At 40.1% G+C, this 17,610-nt stretch overlaps 1 protein-coding gene across 1 annotated transcript in view; it reads left to right on the top strand.

Annotated features, from left to right (window-relative positions):
* PRDM5 (PR/SET domain 5) overlaps positions 1–17,610 on the top strand; it is a 135,249-nt gene that overhangs the window by 58,452 nt on the left and 59,187 nt on the right. The window contains exons 11-13 of the mRNA XM_075287127.1: positions 4,120–4,213; positions 10,952–11,112; positions 15,069–15,162. Of these exons, the coding sequence (XP_075143228.1) occupies positions 4,120–4,213; positions 10,952–11,112; positions 15,069–15,162 (349 nt within the window). The remainder of the gene's footprint in view (positions 1–4,119; positions 4,214–10,951; positions 11,113–15,068; positions 15,163–17,610) is intronic.

Genomic DNA, 17,610 nt, shown 5'->3' with positions numbered 1-17,610 from the left:
CATATAAAGTGACACATGTCAGTTTTGAAAAATCAAGCTTGGTCAGGAAGTCAAAAAGTGCCATCGGCGGGAAGGGGTTAAAAGGGTTATCCAACTTAAAAAAATGATTTGTACTCTTTTCTGTAATTCTCCCCATTAGGGACCATTCACATGGTGGAAAATGAAGGTGGATTCCTCTTCATTTTCCAGCTCCGCAGAGCATCGGCACTACCTCCCGGCTTTTTGGCGCTGATTAGGCTACGATCAATGGGCCTAATCGGTGGGGAGTCTCGCACTGCGGATTCTGCATCCAAATCAGCCACAGAATCTTCAGCTTCTGGCAAGATCGAGCCGGATGTTTATTTTTACTGCGATCTATGCCTTCCATTGAAAACAATGGGAAGCAGAAAATGGGCGAAATCTGTGGCTGATTTGGAAGGCAGAATTCCTACGTGTGAACACATCTTTAAGGCCTGAAGTTCCAAAAACATGAGTAGTTTGTCCTTAGGGTTGGAAAAGTGGTTGAAATAAGTGGTGGTTAAATTGGTGCTAACTTACAGTATAAATGGATCTGCTACTAGTATAATAATAAGCATCATGGCAGTGGCATTGGTTTTTCCTGGCACATTTTGGCTGACACTTTGATACAGCTCTCATTATTCTTTGATCCTACTCGTAACATTTTTCTGAGTTTCCCACACCTAGTAATGCAGAACTTCCCAGGCTTTCTAATAAGTGGACCGTTGCAGAGGGTCAATTCAGCCAAGCGCTTATGGCTAATGATAATTGTTTTCTTCTGTAGCCTTTATGTCTCTATCTCTCTACTGCTTTTTGCGGTCTACTTGCTACATATCCAACAGCTGTACAAAGAGAGGTCTCTAAAGTGATGTGGGTAGTTTCCTTCTTGGTATGTAAAATTTTACCTTTGTCTGTGATATGTTATGGCATAAAAGGTTCTTATACATCAGATACCTCTGCATGCCATATGGAAAAGACTCGCAGGGTCATTTCTTCCTCTCTTATTGGAGTAGTCATAAATCATGGATCTGCTGGTATTGTTTCCCTGTTTCATTGACTGGAAACCTGCTTTATCCTGCTGGAAAGGGTACATTTATGTTTGCCTATAGTGAATACAGTCCTATAACATGGTGATTGATATGTACACAGAAATATGTAATTCATATATTCAGAGATGTAAAACTGTGTCAGCAGGAATTCTTTATGTCTTTATTTTTCTGACTGTTACTATGTCTGATGTTTGCATTTGATGATCTATCTATCTATCTATCTATCTATCTATCTATCTATCTATCACTCTATTTACTACTATCACTCTATTTACTTATTAGTTATTTATTTATTTTGCTTACTTGTATAGCTCCATCATATTCTGCAGCACTTTACAGATAAGGTCTACACAGATATCTGTAACAAATTGTTTATCTATCTATCTATCTATCTATCTATCTATCTATCTATCTATCTATCTATCTATCTATCTATCAACCACATCTATCTCTATTACTATGACTGATATGTGCATTTCAGGAGATATATACTGTCTGTCTATCTATCTACATATCTTTTCAGTCACATGTCCATCCCATATCCATATAGATCTATACATAGTGATCTGATCCCACATCTATCTATCTATCTATCTATCTATCTATCTATCTATCTACTAATCATGTATATCTCTATTACTATGACTGATTTGTGCATTTGAAGAGATGTATATTGTTTCCTCATGTCTCTACCTATCTATCATCTATCTATCCATCAATCTATCTATCCAGCCATCCATACGTCTATGATATTTACAGTGTTGGCCAAAAGTATTGTCACTCCTGCAATTCTGTCAGATAATACTCATTTTCTTCCAGAAAATGATTGCAATCACAAATTCTTTGGTATTATTATCTTCATTTAATTTGTCTTCAATGGAAAACCACAAAAAGAATTGTCAAAAAACCAAATTGGATATAATTCCACAGCAAACATAAAAAGGGGATGGATAAAAGTATTGGCACTGTTTGAAAAATCATGTGATGCTTCTCTAATTTGTGTAATTAACAGCACCTGTTACTTACCTGAGGCACCTAACAGGTGGTGGCAATAACTAAATCACACTTGCAGCCAGTTGAAATGGATTAAAGTTGACTCAACCTCTGTCCTGTGTCCTTGTGCGTACCACATTGAGCATGGAGAAAAGAAAGAAGACCAAAGAACTGTCTGAGGACTTGAGAAGCAAAATTGTGAGGAAGCATGAGCAATCTCAAGGCTACAAGTCCATCTCCAAAGACCTTAATGTTCCTGTGTCTACCGTGCACAGTGTCATCAAGAAGTTTAAAGCCCATGGCACTGTGGCTAACCTCCCTAGATGTGGACGGAAAAGAAAAATTGACAAGAGATTTCAACGCAAGATTGTGCGGATGGTGGATAAAGAACCTCGACTAACATTCAAACAAGTTCAAGCTGCCCTGCAGTCCGAGGGCATCTGAATGAAAAGGGACTGTATGGTAGGATACCCAGGAAGACCCCACTTCTTTCCCAGAGACATAAAAAAGCCAGGCTGGAGTTTGCCAAAACCTACCTGAGAAAGACAAACACATTTTGGAAGAATGTTCTCTGGTCAGATGAGACAAAAGTAAAGCTTTTTGGGAAAAGGCATCAACATAGAGTTTACAGGGAAAAAAAAAAAAGCCTTCAAAGAAAAGAACACGGTGCCTACAGTCAAACATGGCGGAGGTTCCCTGATGTTTTGGGGTTGCTTTGCTGCCTCTGGCACTGGACTGCTTGACCGTGTGCATGGCATTATGAAGTCTGAAGACTACCAACAAATTTTGCAGCATAATGTAGGGCCCAGTGTGAGAAAGCTGGATCTCCCTCAGAGGTTATGGGTCTTCCAGCAGGACAATGACCCAAAACACACTTCAAAAAGCACTAGAAAATGGTTTGAGAGAAAACACTGGAGACTTCTAAAGTGGACAGCAATGAGTCCAGACCTGAATCCCATAGAACACCTGTGGAGAGATCTCAAAATGGCAGTTTGGAGAAGGCCCCCTTCACATCTCAGGGACCTGGAGCAGTTTTCTAAAGAAAAATGGTCTAAAATTCCAGCAGAGCATTGTAAGAAACTCATTGCTGGTTACTGGAAGCGGTTGTTCGTAGTTATTTTGTCTAAAGGTTGTGCTACCAAGTTTTAGGCTGAGGGTGCCAATACTTTTGTCCGGACCATTTTTGGAGCTTTGTGTAAAATGATCAATGATTTGACTTTTTTTTTCATTCTCTTTTGTGTTATTTCATTGCAAGCAAAATAAATGAAGATATTAATACCAAAGAGTTTGTGCTTGCAATCATTTTCTGGACGAACATGAGTATTATCTGACAGAATTGCAGGGGTGCCAATACTTTTGGCCAACACTGTATTATGGGTATCAAACTATCTGAAGTGTTCCAGTCCAGATGAACTGAAGTAAGGAATTTGTCAACGTATAGTCACAACTCTACAGTATATTTGACCTGACTTGTAATATCATATTGTCAAATTGTTCAGGCTATAATACTATTCAGAATTCTCTGCAGTAAGTAACTGGAGGAGAATCATAGTGCACAACACTGAGGATGAATGGAGGATTACATGGCAACCATTGCAATCTTTGCGGCACTCTACAGTTTAAGAGAGAGCATCCCCTTTATTATATATACTGTATATTTCTTAATATGATATAGAGAGAAGTGATTGCTTAAATGCTCCATTAAAAATATTTAAAAAAATAATATAATGCATATTCCTCTTGTTACTTGCTGTTTGACCTTATCAAATTTACAGTCTTGTTATTATGTACTAGAAACATATAAACTATTGATTTATTATAGATTCATTAATGATTTTACGTCCTATTTATTTTTCCCTTTCATCTGAAGCATTCTGTGGGAATGACCAAATTATCATAATCATTAAGATTCCTTAGGAGAATCTAGAATATTATGAAATGTTTCCGGAACCTTTCTATAGTCTCCCCCAAATCCTATTTTGCAAGGTTTAATTGTTTCCACTGTTATCATTGTAAATAGGCTTAATTAATTTGCGTGATCTTTTTACCCAGACCTGTCTCTTTTCTACCCTCTTTACAGACACATTCAGAGGAGAGACCATTCCAGTGCGAGGAATGTAAGGCTTTGTTCCGCACTCCCTTCTCACTGCAAAGGCACCTGCTAATACACAACAGTAAGTGCTAATTTAAGGGCAAAAGGACACCATTAATTTACATGTGTATATCTCCTTTTCTTTTAACCTGATAGGAATTGCCCTCTTCTATTACCCCATATATTAGTGAAAGTAAAAAGATTAATTACATAGTATAATGACAAAATAACAATGCAGTGTAAAGCACTGAAGACATGACTGCAGAAGGAAGAATGGACAGACCTTCCTGCCTTATTCCCCTTAATGCTGGCATTTCCTTTAGCCAGGGAATGCACATTGAATATCGTGAGCCGTGTCACTTTAACAATAGCGGAAACACATCACAAATAAGCTGTAACCGATACATTTAGGGTCAGCCGTTAACTGGTTTCCCTATAATGCATTTTCTTTGACCTATGTAGCCATGGGTTTTGCAGAAGTATAATATTGTGTTATTTGATGCCTAACAGTAATTCTACAAGAGTATGATTCATTGGATGGAAATGTTGCAGATATTCAATGTAGAGAATTACATGATAAGTCTCCATTGAAATACGATAGCAGGCACATGGATAAGATTTTAAAAAAAGAATAAATCTCGTTCATGTTCTGTGGAAAATGTATGTATGGTAGTGACCTGTAGTTTGTCTTTCTAAACTCTGCAGCATGTCAATTTCTGATCAGAAAAAATCAAGGATGATTAACTTCCATCAGGAATCCTCAGCAAAATCCCTATGTACTCAAAATCAACCTGCAAAAAAGGCTGCAATTCACTTCAATGGGAGCCGCACCCTTTTTTCAGCTTTCCGGAAAAAAAAGCGACATGCTCTATCATCCCGAGAATTCCGCAGCTGACTCAGCCGTGGCGTCCATGGCGCTAAACTCACTTCCGATTAGGCCAATTCATTCGGGCCTAATCAGGAGTGGGAGGCCGTGATGGGATGCTGATGCATTGCATAAGCATCCAGTTGCGTCTAGCTGTGCAGAGAAATCACGTGGTAGAAAAGGTTTCCTAAGAAATAGAAAAAATATATATTTAGTCCAGCTCACCCTTAGATAGACAAAAAAATCACATAGCTGGGATGCACGGAAAAAGGTGGAACTTGAACCGGTGCTGAATACTAGCAGAAGAGATGACGAAATTCCAGCATATACCAGGCATGGATGAATTAAAAACTTGAATCTTTATTCTTCAATCCGTAAAAAACAACAAACCATCATGTCCACGGGGAGTAATAAAGCTTATCACCGTTAGCTACTAGAGATGAGCGAACAGTGTTCTATCGAACACATGTTCGATCGGATATCAGGGTGTTCGCCATGTTCGAATCGAATCGAACACCGCGTGGTAAAGTGCGCCAAAATTCGATTCCCCTCCCACCTTCCCTGGTGCCTTTTTTGCACCAATAACAGCGCAGGGGAGGTGGGACAGGAACTACGACACCGGGGGCATTGAAAAAAATTGGAAAAAGTCATTGGCTGCCGAAATCAGGTGACCTCCATTTTAGACGAATAGTGGATTTCAAATCCGGGTCATATGAGAATGTGAACTTTGTGACTATGAGACAGGGATAGCTGTACAGGCAGGGATAGCTAGGGATAACCTTTATTTAGGGGGGAATGTTATTAAAAATAACTTTTTGGGGCTCTATCGGGTGTGTAATTGTGATTTTTGTGAGATAAACTTTTTCCCATAGGGATGCATTGGCCAGCGCTGATTGGCCAGAGTACGGAACTCGACCAATCAGCGCTGGCTCTGCTGGAGGAGGCGGAGTCTAAGATCGCTCCACACCAGTCTCCATTCAGGTCCGACCTTAGACTCCGCCTCCTCCAGCAGAGCCAGCGCTGATTGGCCGAATTCCGTACTCTGGCCAATCAGCACTGGCTAATGCATTGTATTGGCGTGATGAAGCAGTGCTGAATGTGTGTGCTTAGCACACACATTCAGCTCTACTTCATCGGGCTAATAGAATGCATTGGCCAATCAGCGCTGGCCAATGCATTCTATTAGCTTGATGAAGCAGAGTGTGCACAAGGGTTCAAGCGCACCCTCGGCTCTGATGTAGCAGAGCCGAGGGTGCACTTGAACCCTTGTGCACCCTCGGCTCTGCTACATCAGAGCCGAGGGTGCGCTTGAACCCTTGTGCACACTCTGCTTCATCAAGCTAATAGAATGCATTGGCCAGCGCTGATTGGCCAATGCATTCTATTAGCCCGATGAAGTAGAGCTGAATGTGTGTGCTAAGCACACACATTCAGCACTGCTTCATCACGCCAATACAATGCATTAGCCAGTGCTGATTGGCCAGAGTACGGAATTCGGACAATCAGCACTGGCTCTGCTGGAGGAGGCGGAGTCTAAGGTCGGACCTGAATGGAGACTGGTGTGGAGCGATCTTAGACTCCGCCTCCTCCAGCAGAGCCAGCACTGATTGGTCGAGTTCCGAGTTCCGTGTGCTTAGCACACACATTCAGCTCTACTTCATCGGGCTAATAGAATGCATTGGCCAATCAGCGCTGGCCAATGCATTCTATTAGCGTGAACTGAGTTTGCACAGGGGTTCTAGTGCACCCTCGGCTCTGCTACATCAGATTGCTACATCTGATGTAGCAGTGCCGAGTGTGCATCAGATGTGTAGTTGAGCAAAACTGACTCAGCACTGCTAAGTCTCTGCATTCGCATAGGAATGCATTGGCCAGCCTTCGGCCAATCAGCGCTGGCTCTGCCGGAGGAGGCGGAGTCTAAGGTCGGACCTGAATGGAGACTGGTGTGGAGCGATCTTAGACTCCGCCTCCTCCAGCAGAGCCAGCGCTGATTGGTCGAGTTCCGTACTCTGGCCAATCAGCACTGGCCAATGCATTTCTATGGGGAAAAGTTAGCTTGCGAAAATCGCAAACTGACAGGGATTTCCATGAAATAAAGTGACTTTTATGCCCCCAGACATGCTTCCCCTGCTGTCCCAGTGTCATTCCAGGGTGTTGGTATCATTTCCTGGGGTGTCATAGTGGACTTGGTGACCCTCCAGACACGAATTTGGGTTTCCCCCTTAACGAGTTTATGTTCGCCATAGACTATAATGGGGTTCGAAACCCATTCGAACACTCGAACAGTGAGCGGCTGTTCGAATCGAATTTCGAACCTCGAACATTTTAGTGTTCGCTCATCTCTATTAGCTACGTGTTTCGGAACATGGTTCCTTCTTCATGGCATAAAGATTCAAGTTTTTAATTCATACATGCCTGGTATATGCTGGAATTTCGTCGTCTCTGCTGCTAGAAAAGGTTTCCGTCGTGTGAACAGGCCTTAAATACCGGAGCTCACCATCCAATCTCTGGGGAACTGGGCTTTTTACCGCAATTCATCTGGTTAGGTGTATCTGTGCATTGTTCTCTTGATGAACTTGTTATATACAAGTGAACTCATTGAGAAATATTAGTTATTCTATCTAGGAGTAGTACAAGACGGGTGGCTCTTAGTGAGTCTTGTACAGGAGTGATGGTGTTTAATCTGAGCATTGGGGTTTAACCAGCGCCATGCAGCTATTGAATATTGAAATCGCCGATCTTGCTGTATATTGGATGCTAAAATGCTTGCCTAGCTGTGAGAGTATTAACATCTCCTGTTTCAATTTATATCCATGCTCCTGTGGGATAGATATTTTATCAGTAGAGTATTTACAGGGCTAGGAGATCAGGGATTTTAGATATTTTGGTCCATGTGGGTTATTCCAAAGCACATGGTTTATACATACTCTTGCTAGGTACAAAGTATATAGTGAGAGAGGTGTGTGGCTTCTAAGCAACTGAACACAGGGCTGTAATTGGGATATATTCATTGTCTACACACCCTTTCCAATGGCAAGTATTCTTGCCAAGTATTCTTTGGTTAGATACCATCTATTATTAGGTACAGCAAAATACATTAAATAGTTATTTTGTCAGCTGCACTAGCATTTATAAGTATGGTCTCCCAATCCTAGTGATTTTTCTATCCATTTATTTATTTTGTGTGTTCACACCACCCGTTACTTGGGTTAGTTTTTTATTGGAATAAAAATTACATTTTATTATTTTTGACGTTTAGCCTTTTTTCTTTGGTACTCCTATCACCCTCTGTGATAGTAAATGTTCTAACTTGATTGTCTTATATGTCATCTTGATCATTTGGTTTGACCTCTTTAACCCCTACCCAACATCCGCCGGAGTAGTACGGCGCATGTCGGGTGTTTAACTATGACGGCCGCCCGGGAGTTTTATACAGCAGACAACCAGTGGTAATGTCCCCGGTCAGTGCCCGGACCAATCAGGGACATTAACCCTTCCGGTTAAAAAAAATATATATTAAAAGTTCAAATCACCCCCCTTTCCCTAGAACACATATAAAAGCGCTTAAATACTGTGAAAGACATACATGTTAGGTATTCCTGTGTCCGAAATCGCCTGCTCTACAAAGTTTTATAAATATTTTTCCTGAATGGTAAATGCTGTAGCAGGAAAAAGAGTCAAAAGTGCCAAACCGCCATTTTTTCACTGTTTTGCTTCTGATAAAAATTTGAATAAAAAGTGATCAAAGCAAAATGCAATTGTGCAAATTGTGCAAAATGGTAGAAATGAAAACTACACCTGGCCCCACAAAAAAAGACGCCCTATGCATCCCCGTACATACCCGTATAAAAAAGTTACGGGTGTCAGAATATGGCGACTTTTAGAAAAAAAAATGTTTAACACAGTTTTGGATTTTTTTTAAGGGGTTAAAATGTAAATTAAATCATATACATTTGGTATCCCCGGAATCATACCGAAACATAGAATACAGGTGACGTGTCAATTTGGCTGCACAGTGAATGCCGTAAAACCGAAGCCCATAAGAAAGTCGCAGAAATGCATTTTTTCTTCAAATCCACCCCATTCTGAATTTTTTTCCAGCTTCCCAGTAGATTATACAGAATAATTAATGGTGGCGTCAAGAAGAACAATTTGTTCCGCAAAGATTAAGACCTCATATGGCTCTGGGAGCGGAGAAATAAAAAAAGTTATGGGGTTTAGAAGGAGGGGAGTCAAAAACGAAAATCAAAATATACCATCGGCGGGAGGGGGTTAATCTTCAGTTATCACAATAATTTGATTTGTAAAGTACTGCAGAACAAGTTGATATATATATATATATATATATATATATATATATATATATATATATATATTAGAAAATATATTGTATATATCAGGCCTTCTTCAGTTGACCATGGGCCCCCCTACTCCTTTGGGCCCTGTCACTGTTGCACTCCCTGCAACCATAGTTGATATGTCCCTGGCAAGAGGGCTATCTTGGCATAGATTGAATGAAAGTTTCAGTTTAGAACTGAAGGAGAGTTTTAAAGAGAGTAATGTTATATGACATACTGAATATTTTATCAATAACTTGGGTTGAGTATGCCATTTCTCAAAGAATTTGGCAGTTTCTTTAGTACACTGCATATACAGGAAAACCTTATACAATGTATGATGGTAATATTTCAGCAGTTTTCCTTTGAATGATTTCTTTGTAGTCCTGATAGCTTGCAGACAAACTCTATTTTTTATTATAATAAATATTAAAGATATTATATCTTAGTCACAGTCCATATTGAGCAATGCATTTGTTTGTTGAGTTGCCTCCGAAAGAAGAAAGCATGTAAAATATTATAGTATTCAATAGATTCCTAATAATAGCACAGGAAGACATCTTATTTATATCCTGGTGAGATCAAGAAGAAGTCTTGATGAATAGACCTATAAACGTCCTATATAGTCTAGGCAAACCACACATTTATTATGTTGGCTCCACTGATGATGAAGGAAACAAAGATGTCTTCTATCTCCAACACAAAACAAATCCACTATAGGACACATCACAAACAGAGAACAGACATGTTTTTCCAATTGGACACTATCATCCATCTGTCCTCCATTAAGGTACATGTGGTTACTTTCCCAAGTTCTTCTAGTCTATAGATCTGTTAAATTATTGCAATTATCCCATTTTGTTTCAAAACAGATCAGTTATTAGCTAGATCACAAAGCTAAAGAATACCAAGCGCTATCATTCTGCTGACATGTTATCGAGATATTTGCTAGAGGTTTTTGTGATAATTTACAATTTAGAGACATCAAAAAGTCTGAGCAGCAAGAGGAAGAAGAATGTCATGTGATCATGTGACAGAAGGATAACGTGAATGGATAAATGGACAGATAATACAGTAGTACTGGTCATATTGAAAGTACAACGCAGTAGATGGGAAGTAGCAAGAGTAGGATAATTGGGAGGGATTGGTTGCCTATCCGTTGGCATTGAGAAACCCAACTATCTACTGAGAGCGGACATTGAAGAAAAAGGGAATTGGCATGATTGATTTTAACATACCAGATCCTTTTACGGGGACCACTGTCAAAAGTGCCTAGCAGCCTCCTATCCTCCAGTCCCATTGACCTAACATGCATTCTTTATGAAGTTCATCATACATAATTATGGGGAATCAGAAAAAATAGCTATCAGTTATTCAGCTATCCAGAAAGTCTGGTGACACCTATCACATGTGTATCACTGGAAATCTCAGGTCAGTCAACAGCAAAATGTAAAATATACTACATGCTAACAAGTGCACTGTACAGGCTTTATTGTCTTTATCCCCTTTTATCCGTTACCTTTTATATTTTCTTGTGCCATGTAGCCATGTAATAATACAAAAAAATTTTTCTCAGTGCTATGAAGTTAATGTTATATTTCTTTGTTCTGTGTCCAAGGTGAACGTACTTTTAAGTGTGATCACTGTGACGCTACATTTAAAAGGAAAGACACATTAAATGTCCATATACAAGTTGTACATGACGGCCATAAGAAGTATAAATGTGACCTTTGTGACAAAGCTTTTGTGACTCCATCAGTACTGAAGAGCCATAAAAAAGTAAGTACACCAAATAAATAGTATGCGTATATGTGATGTACAAGACAATGGAACTATATGCTGTTAAATCATTGACAATTTACTGTATGGCTGTACAGTGTTACAAGAAGGCGCACACCAAGTGGTATATCCAAGTGCTATAAGATTGCCTATTAACTAAAAAGGCATAGTATACACTGTAGCTGAGGAAATTGAAAAAAAGGAGCATGAACTAGGGCAAAAAGCTGACAATCCCCATATTATGATTGTGATGAAGTGTTGTAGCATATAACACGTGATCCCACAGTGTCATTTTCTCTGCTTTAAACATCGGCCTTTTATTTTCTGGAATCCTTATCCTTTCCTTACTAATATACTTACTTATATATTATTATTACAAATTTATTTATTTGTTTACTAATATTATTATTATTATTACTATATATATATATATATATATATATATATATATATATATATAGATAGATATATACTAATATTATAAATGTATGTAGTATTATTATTATTATTATTTATTATATTATTATTATGTGAAAGTTCGGATGTTTGTTCCTCAATCACTCTGAAACGGCCAAACAGATTGGAGTGAGATTTGCCACATACCTAGAACGCCTATGTTACCGGAAGGAAACATAGGCGCCTTAAGATCCCCATAGGTTGCCGTCGCAAGCCCCAAAATCCCGTTCGGCGGAGGCTGAAGGACATGAGATGATGTCATCTCAGTCCTTCGTGCTGCTCTTCGATTGTACAGACTCAAGCCGCAGATCCTTTCCGCTGTTCTCTGATTTGAGCGGCCGAGACAGGGAGTGGAGCTATAACGTCTCAATCCAGCCGCCGGGAATACAATGGCGGTGATTATGCGAAGTCGGGGTTCCCGGGGTGGGGGTTGGTGGTGGTGGTGTTGGTTGTGGCGGTGGTGGTGGAGGCCATGGTAGTGGTGGAGGAGGGCGTGGTGGTGGCGGTGGTGGCAGCGGTGGTAGTGGTGGAGGAGGCCGTGGTGGTGGTGGCGGTAGTGGTGGTGGAGGAGGCCATGGTGGTGGCGGTGGTGGTAGTGGCGGTGGTGGTAGTGGTGGTCATGGTTGTGGTGGTGGAGGAGGCCATGGCGGTGGTGGTGAAGGAGGTGGTGGTGGTGGAGGAGGCAGTGGTGGTGGTGGAGGAGGCCGTGGTAATGGTGGGGCCATGCGTGGAGGGAGAAGGAAGCCCGGTGTCGCGGTGGCCACAAGTCAATGTGGGGAGGAAGGCTGGGGCTGCGCTGCAGGTGTGTCGCGCACCAGGGGAAGGGGGACGCGGACGAAGTCGTGGGTATTGCTAGTGTGTCAATAAAGCAAAGTGTCCAATGTAAGACCATATGCTTTTTACTACTACTACTTTCATATTTCATATTTTATGACTTTCCAGTTTTACTTTCATTTGGTTGAATACGTCATACAATAAAACAATGCAAAATAGTCACTACAAAGTATGTAAAAGATATAAAATAGATATATGGTGGGTGTAATGAATACATTTTAACAACATATTGTAGAAGAATTATTTTAATAGTAGTACCTTGAAAATTAGCTATGATAAATAATACCTCTTCTGTGGCCATAAATATGATATTACAAAGTGGGAACATATGCAGTGCTAAGATAAACTTTATTAAGGCTAAAGACCCACGTTGCGGAAAAGCATTTTTTTTTCTGCAGATTTTGCTGCATTTTTTTTAGCCGTAGCCAATGGAAAACATTGTTATTTTCTTTAAGATCTTTATGTAAATATGAAATTCAATGGAAGGACAATCCTTTAAAGTAAAGAACAAGTTGGCATGAGCCTCATGGATTTTTTTGCCTTCCCCTGGATCAACACTGTAGGGATTGAAGGGTTATAGGTTGGACTTGATGAACTAATGTCTTTATCCAACCTCATCTACTATGTAACTATGTAACTATTCCTTGTTGAACAGGCATTAGGAATTAGGGTGCAAACTCACAGGTTGACAATATGAAGGGGAGGATGGTCAATCTCTCCTGTTATCTAATGGTCAATAAATTTCACATATTTTAGGTTTCTTTCCTTGGTTGCTTTAACATTAAAGGAAATCAGCTTAGACAATATACTGCAGTCTCAATTTGAAGAAAGTATCTTACACAAGTTTTCTCTCAGCTGTTGCCCACATGTTACACGTTGTAAACATTTGTTACCATTAAGGAGGTATAGTTTCATAAATGCTAAAAAGACCACAACATTTTTCATAGTAATATAAACTATAAGTTTATGTTGGTTAAGTTAAGATCATGTTGATTTACATTTCCCTGTATTATTATCTAACAAGGGACTTTGTATAGTATAAAACACAAAAACATGAGAAAAAAAAATGAAAATGTTTTCTTATAAAATAAAAGTGAATTATTTTCTTCACAGGAGAAATAAGCGAAGTCTGCGATCCTTGTATATCAGGGGTAGGGAACCTTTGGCTCTCCAGCTGCTGTGAAACTACAACTCCCAGCATGCTCCATTCACTTCCATGGGAGTTCCCAGAACAGCAGAGCCAGTATGCATGCTGGGAGTTGTAGTTTTGCAACAGCTGGAGAGCCGTACGTTCCCTACCCCTGTTGTATATCGTTGTAATGTGTACATATACAGATGTGTCCACTGTTAGCCTGAAATTGGCCAATGACTCCAGTTTCTCATGAAATGAATTTAATACAATATAGCGACATGCTAGCAAAATCCTTGACCGGCTGCAATTCACGACACAGCCTGTGGGTGGCTAAAATAATGCCAAATTGATCAACTTAGGTTGGAGGGTTCACAGACTCAGCAGAGATAAGGCCCAGGGTCTTTCTTTTGAATCCCCTGACTGATATTGCTAGAGAGAGAGAGTGGGTGTCGCCCGCGAAATACAGTATTACGTGGTTCTCAATTGCATAAAATGGGTAAATTATTTGTTGCTTATAATTCTCATGTTATAGAGATTTCATACTTAAAAAATGAGATATTACTTTGAAGTACATTAGTTTACCAGATATTAGGCTCCGTTGTCCAATGTATTCGATTGAGGATATATGTTAATAATAATAACAAAAATAACTAAAAACAAAACGAGAAATTTACCCATTTTATGCAATTGAGCACCACGTAATACTACCACCACCATCACCACTACTACGGCCTCCTCCACCACCACCATGGCCTCCTCCACCACCATCACCGCCGCCACCACTACCACCACCGCCACTACCACCACCACGGCCTCCTCCACCACCCCCGCCATAACCACCACCACGACCACCACCACCAGGGCCTCCTCCACCACCACCACCGCCACCATCACCACTACCATGGCCTCCTCCACCGCCACAACCGCCACCACTACCAACACGGCCTCTTCCACCACCACCACCACCACCATGGCCTCCACCGCCACAACCACCACCACCAACCCCCACCCCTGCAACCCCAACTTCGCATATTCACCGCCATTGTATTCCTGTCGCCCGGCGGCTGTTTTGAGATGCTATAGCTCCGCCCCCTATCTCGGACACTCAAATCAGAGAACAGCGGAAAGGCTCTGTGGTCGGCTTGAGTCCAATCGGTGAGCAACTCAAATGACTGAGATTACATCATCTCAGGTCCTTCAGCCTCTGCTGACTGGGATTTTGGGGCTTGCGGTGGCGTAAAACGGCAACCTACGGGGATCTTAAGGCGCCTATGTTTCCTTCCGGGCACCATTCTAGGTATGTGGCAAATCTCACTCTAATCCGTTTGGCCATTTCAGAGTGATTGAGGAACAAACATCCAAACTTTCACATTTAATAATTAATTAATTATTTATTATTATATATTATTATATTATATTATTATTATTAGTAGTAGTAGTAGTAGTAGTAGTAAGGACATTTATAATATTAGCAAGGATGTCACGCTCAGGATTTTTAAAAATTGTGTTTTTCAATTATATTATTGTCTCATAGACTCACACAGGGGAAAAGGAGAAAATCTGCCCGTATTGTGGTCAGAAGTTTGCAAGCAATGGGACACTGAGAGTTCACATAAGAAGCCATACAGGTACGAGCATCTGTTCTGTCTAGGACATACAATAAATATTCATAAGGGGCAAAATAATTATTTTTTATGCTTTATTTATTAGGTGACCTAATTTATAGAATGAGCATATTTACTACTGAGACTATACAACTGGACAATTTGTTCTGCCTGGTTCTGTGTTTCTGAACTTGATTAATAAGGGTCATGTAATGTCTGCTAGGCATCTGCTGCTTCCTTTCATGTGCTTCTGGATACATTCCTATTTCCCCAGCCCTAGTAACTTTACCTATAAAAGTGTCCACACTTTTCTTAACTGACAATAGACCACAGCATCACCGGTATCTTGAAACATTCAATACTTCCAGAATACAGATTCCTTTTAATATATAACATTATTCCTCAGTATTTCTGAAAGAACTAATATTTAATGAATATAAAAACTTTTTTCAACTTTTTTGAAAATGTACATAATCTTCGTAATCTTGACATGCAAACTGGAAGCAATTCCCAGTAGCTGCTGATGAACCCTGGGGGGAGGGGCACAAGAGACAGTGAGCCCTAAGCTGAAACCCACCGCTTCCTGCTTGCCGGTCCTATCCTATGTAATAGGTGACAACTTGTTGATGGGTCCTTCCTATATAAGTGACAACACAGAACGAAGATAAGAAAAACAACAACAAAGGAAGGTCAGCTAGCCAAGGGTCCAGTAACAGTCGAGCAACACGGTACAGAATCAAAATCCAATAGAATAGTCAATAGGGTAAGCCAGAGGTCAGAAGTTAGCAATAAAATAGCAGAAAAGGAGCTAGCAGGGACAACGTCTAAGGACAGAGTCTCAATAGCCAGCATGGCTATGTGGGCTATTGGTTTGTATATAGGAAGCCAAAGACCCATCCTAGGCTTGATTGGTAGACAGGCTGTCAATCACACAGGCCAGAATAGAATTAACCATTTCATGAACAGAGGCAAACAAGATGATGGAGATGGGTGTGGTGGAAATCCAATTACTGAGATAGAGCAGTGTTCACACTGTGAAAAACACTAAGCAAAGAATCAAACTGAGCACGCCTCCTGCGCTGCAGCATGCGAGCGGAGGGTGGCGCAGAGACCCGAACAGGCAGAGATGTTGCAAAAATATTAAGTCTTTACTTACTTTAGTAAAGATTATTTTTGAATCAATATACACATAGACACAAATATCTATGTATTAGGGGCCCTCCCCAATACAGTCAGTGTACAATTGTATTATCATAAAGTATTACGATCACCACGGAGCCAAATTACAGAGATCATTCATGAGAGTTGTCAGCTTTTGTGGACTACACATGGTTTCCTGCTTATTCTCACCCTCACTTATTCCCCACAAGCCTTTCATCTCTATTATCTGAAAATATACTATCAGCACTTTTGTGTGCCTCATGTTACGGCAGGGTCTTAATACTAGATCTAGCATCGCGTCCATCATGTGAACACTTGCAGGGTGAAAACATTTTTTTCAATTGGTCTATCTCTTCAGAACAACTTGAATTATCCATCGGCCTGAATGAATTTGGCAAAGCCTATTCCCAAAATAGATGTCAGAGATTAGTAAAGCGGTTCTATAATTATTAGTGTTTTTCCACCTTTTTGTAATATGCAATCTCGGTAAAAGTCTACTGCCAACCGTTGCAGTTCTAGATAAGTAAATACTAGGAATGACTTTTTCTCAGACAATGTTTTATTTGTTTAATTTAGAAATATTGGTTTCCATTTATTAGAGGCGGCTTTAATAAACAATTGCATTTATAATGTGATGTCTCTGTGGGAAATACTTTATGATAATTGGATTCTTCTAAGTAATAGGAGGAAAACTAGCTTTATAAGCAAAAGCACATTAGCAGCAAACTGGTTGAGGATGTCTTCTAATTGAAGTAATTTGTTTTAGAGATGGATTTTCTTGTGGGAAATTGAGCTACAAACAATTTTATTCAATTAGAAATACGATTAAACCTCTTAGAAGAAACAACTCAAATGTGTCCAGAAACTAATAGAATAGCCATGGTACTGTACACGGGACACCAAAGCCCACACACATAACAATAGGTGGCCCCTCTCTGTCTCAGTCTTTGACCCCTCCAACTCCTAGATCAAGATGACTCCTTCATTCCTGGTCTCCAGGTTGTATCCCTATAATTATGGATAACCACCCTCTAAATTTTGTTCCCCAGCATAGCTGCCCCTTTTATTTATGTCCCTACTCATGGTCCTTTTAGCTTTTGTGTCACCCCTATTTCTTTAAAGATTGTATGTTCTTGCCATTATGGCTTTCACTGTCATTGTTTCAGTTGTTTAGATTGCTCCTCCCATGAATTATAAAAGTCTATGGAATATGTTAATGCTATAAAGATTAGCCACCAAAGGGTGGTCTTCTGGGGAACTTTTATTACATATGGAGATATGGAGTGCTTTGGCTTTCGTGGATACGATCTT

This window comes from Leptodactylus fuscus, chromosome 1 (assembly GCF_031893055.1).
Source record: "Leptodactylus fuscus isolate aLepFus1 chromosome 1, aLepFus1.hap2, whole genome shotgun sequence".
Lineage (NCBI taxonomy): Eukaryota > Metazoa > Chordata > Amphibia > Anura > Leptodactylidae > Leptodactylus > Leptodactylus fuscus.
This window is presented reverse-complemented; position numbering and strand designations above follow the sequence as displayed.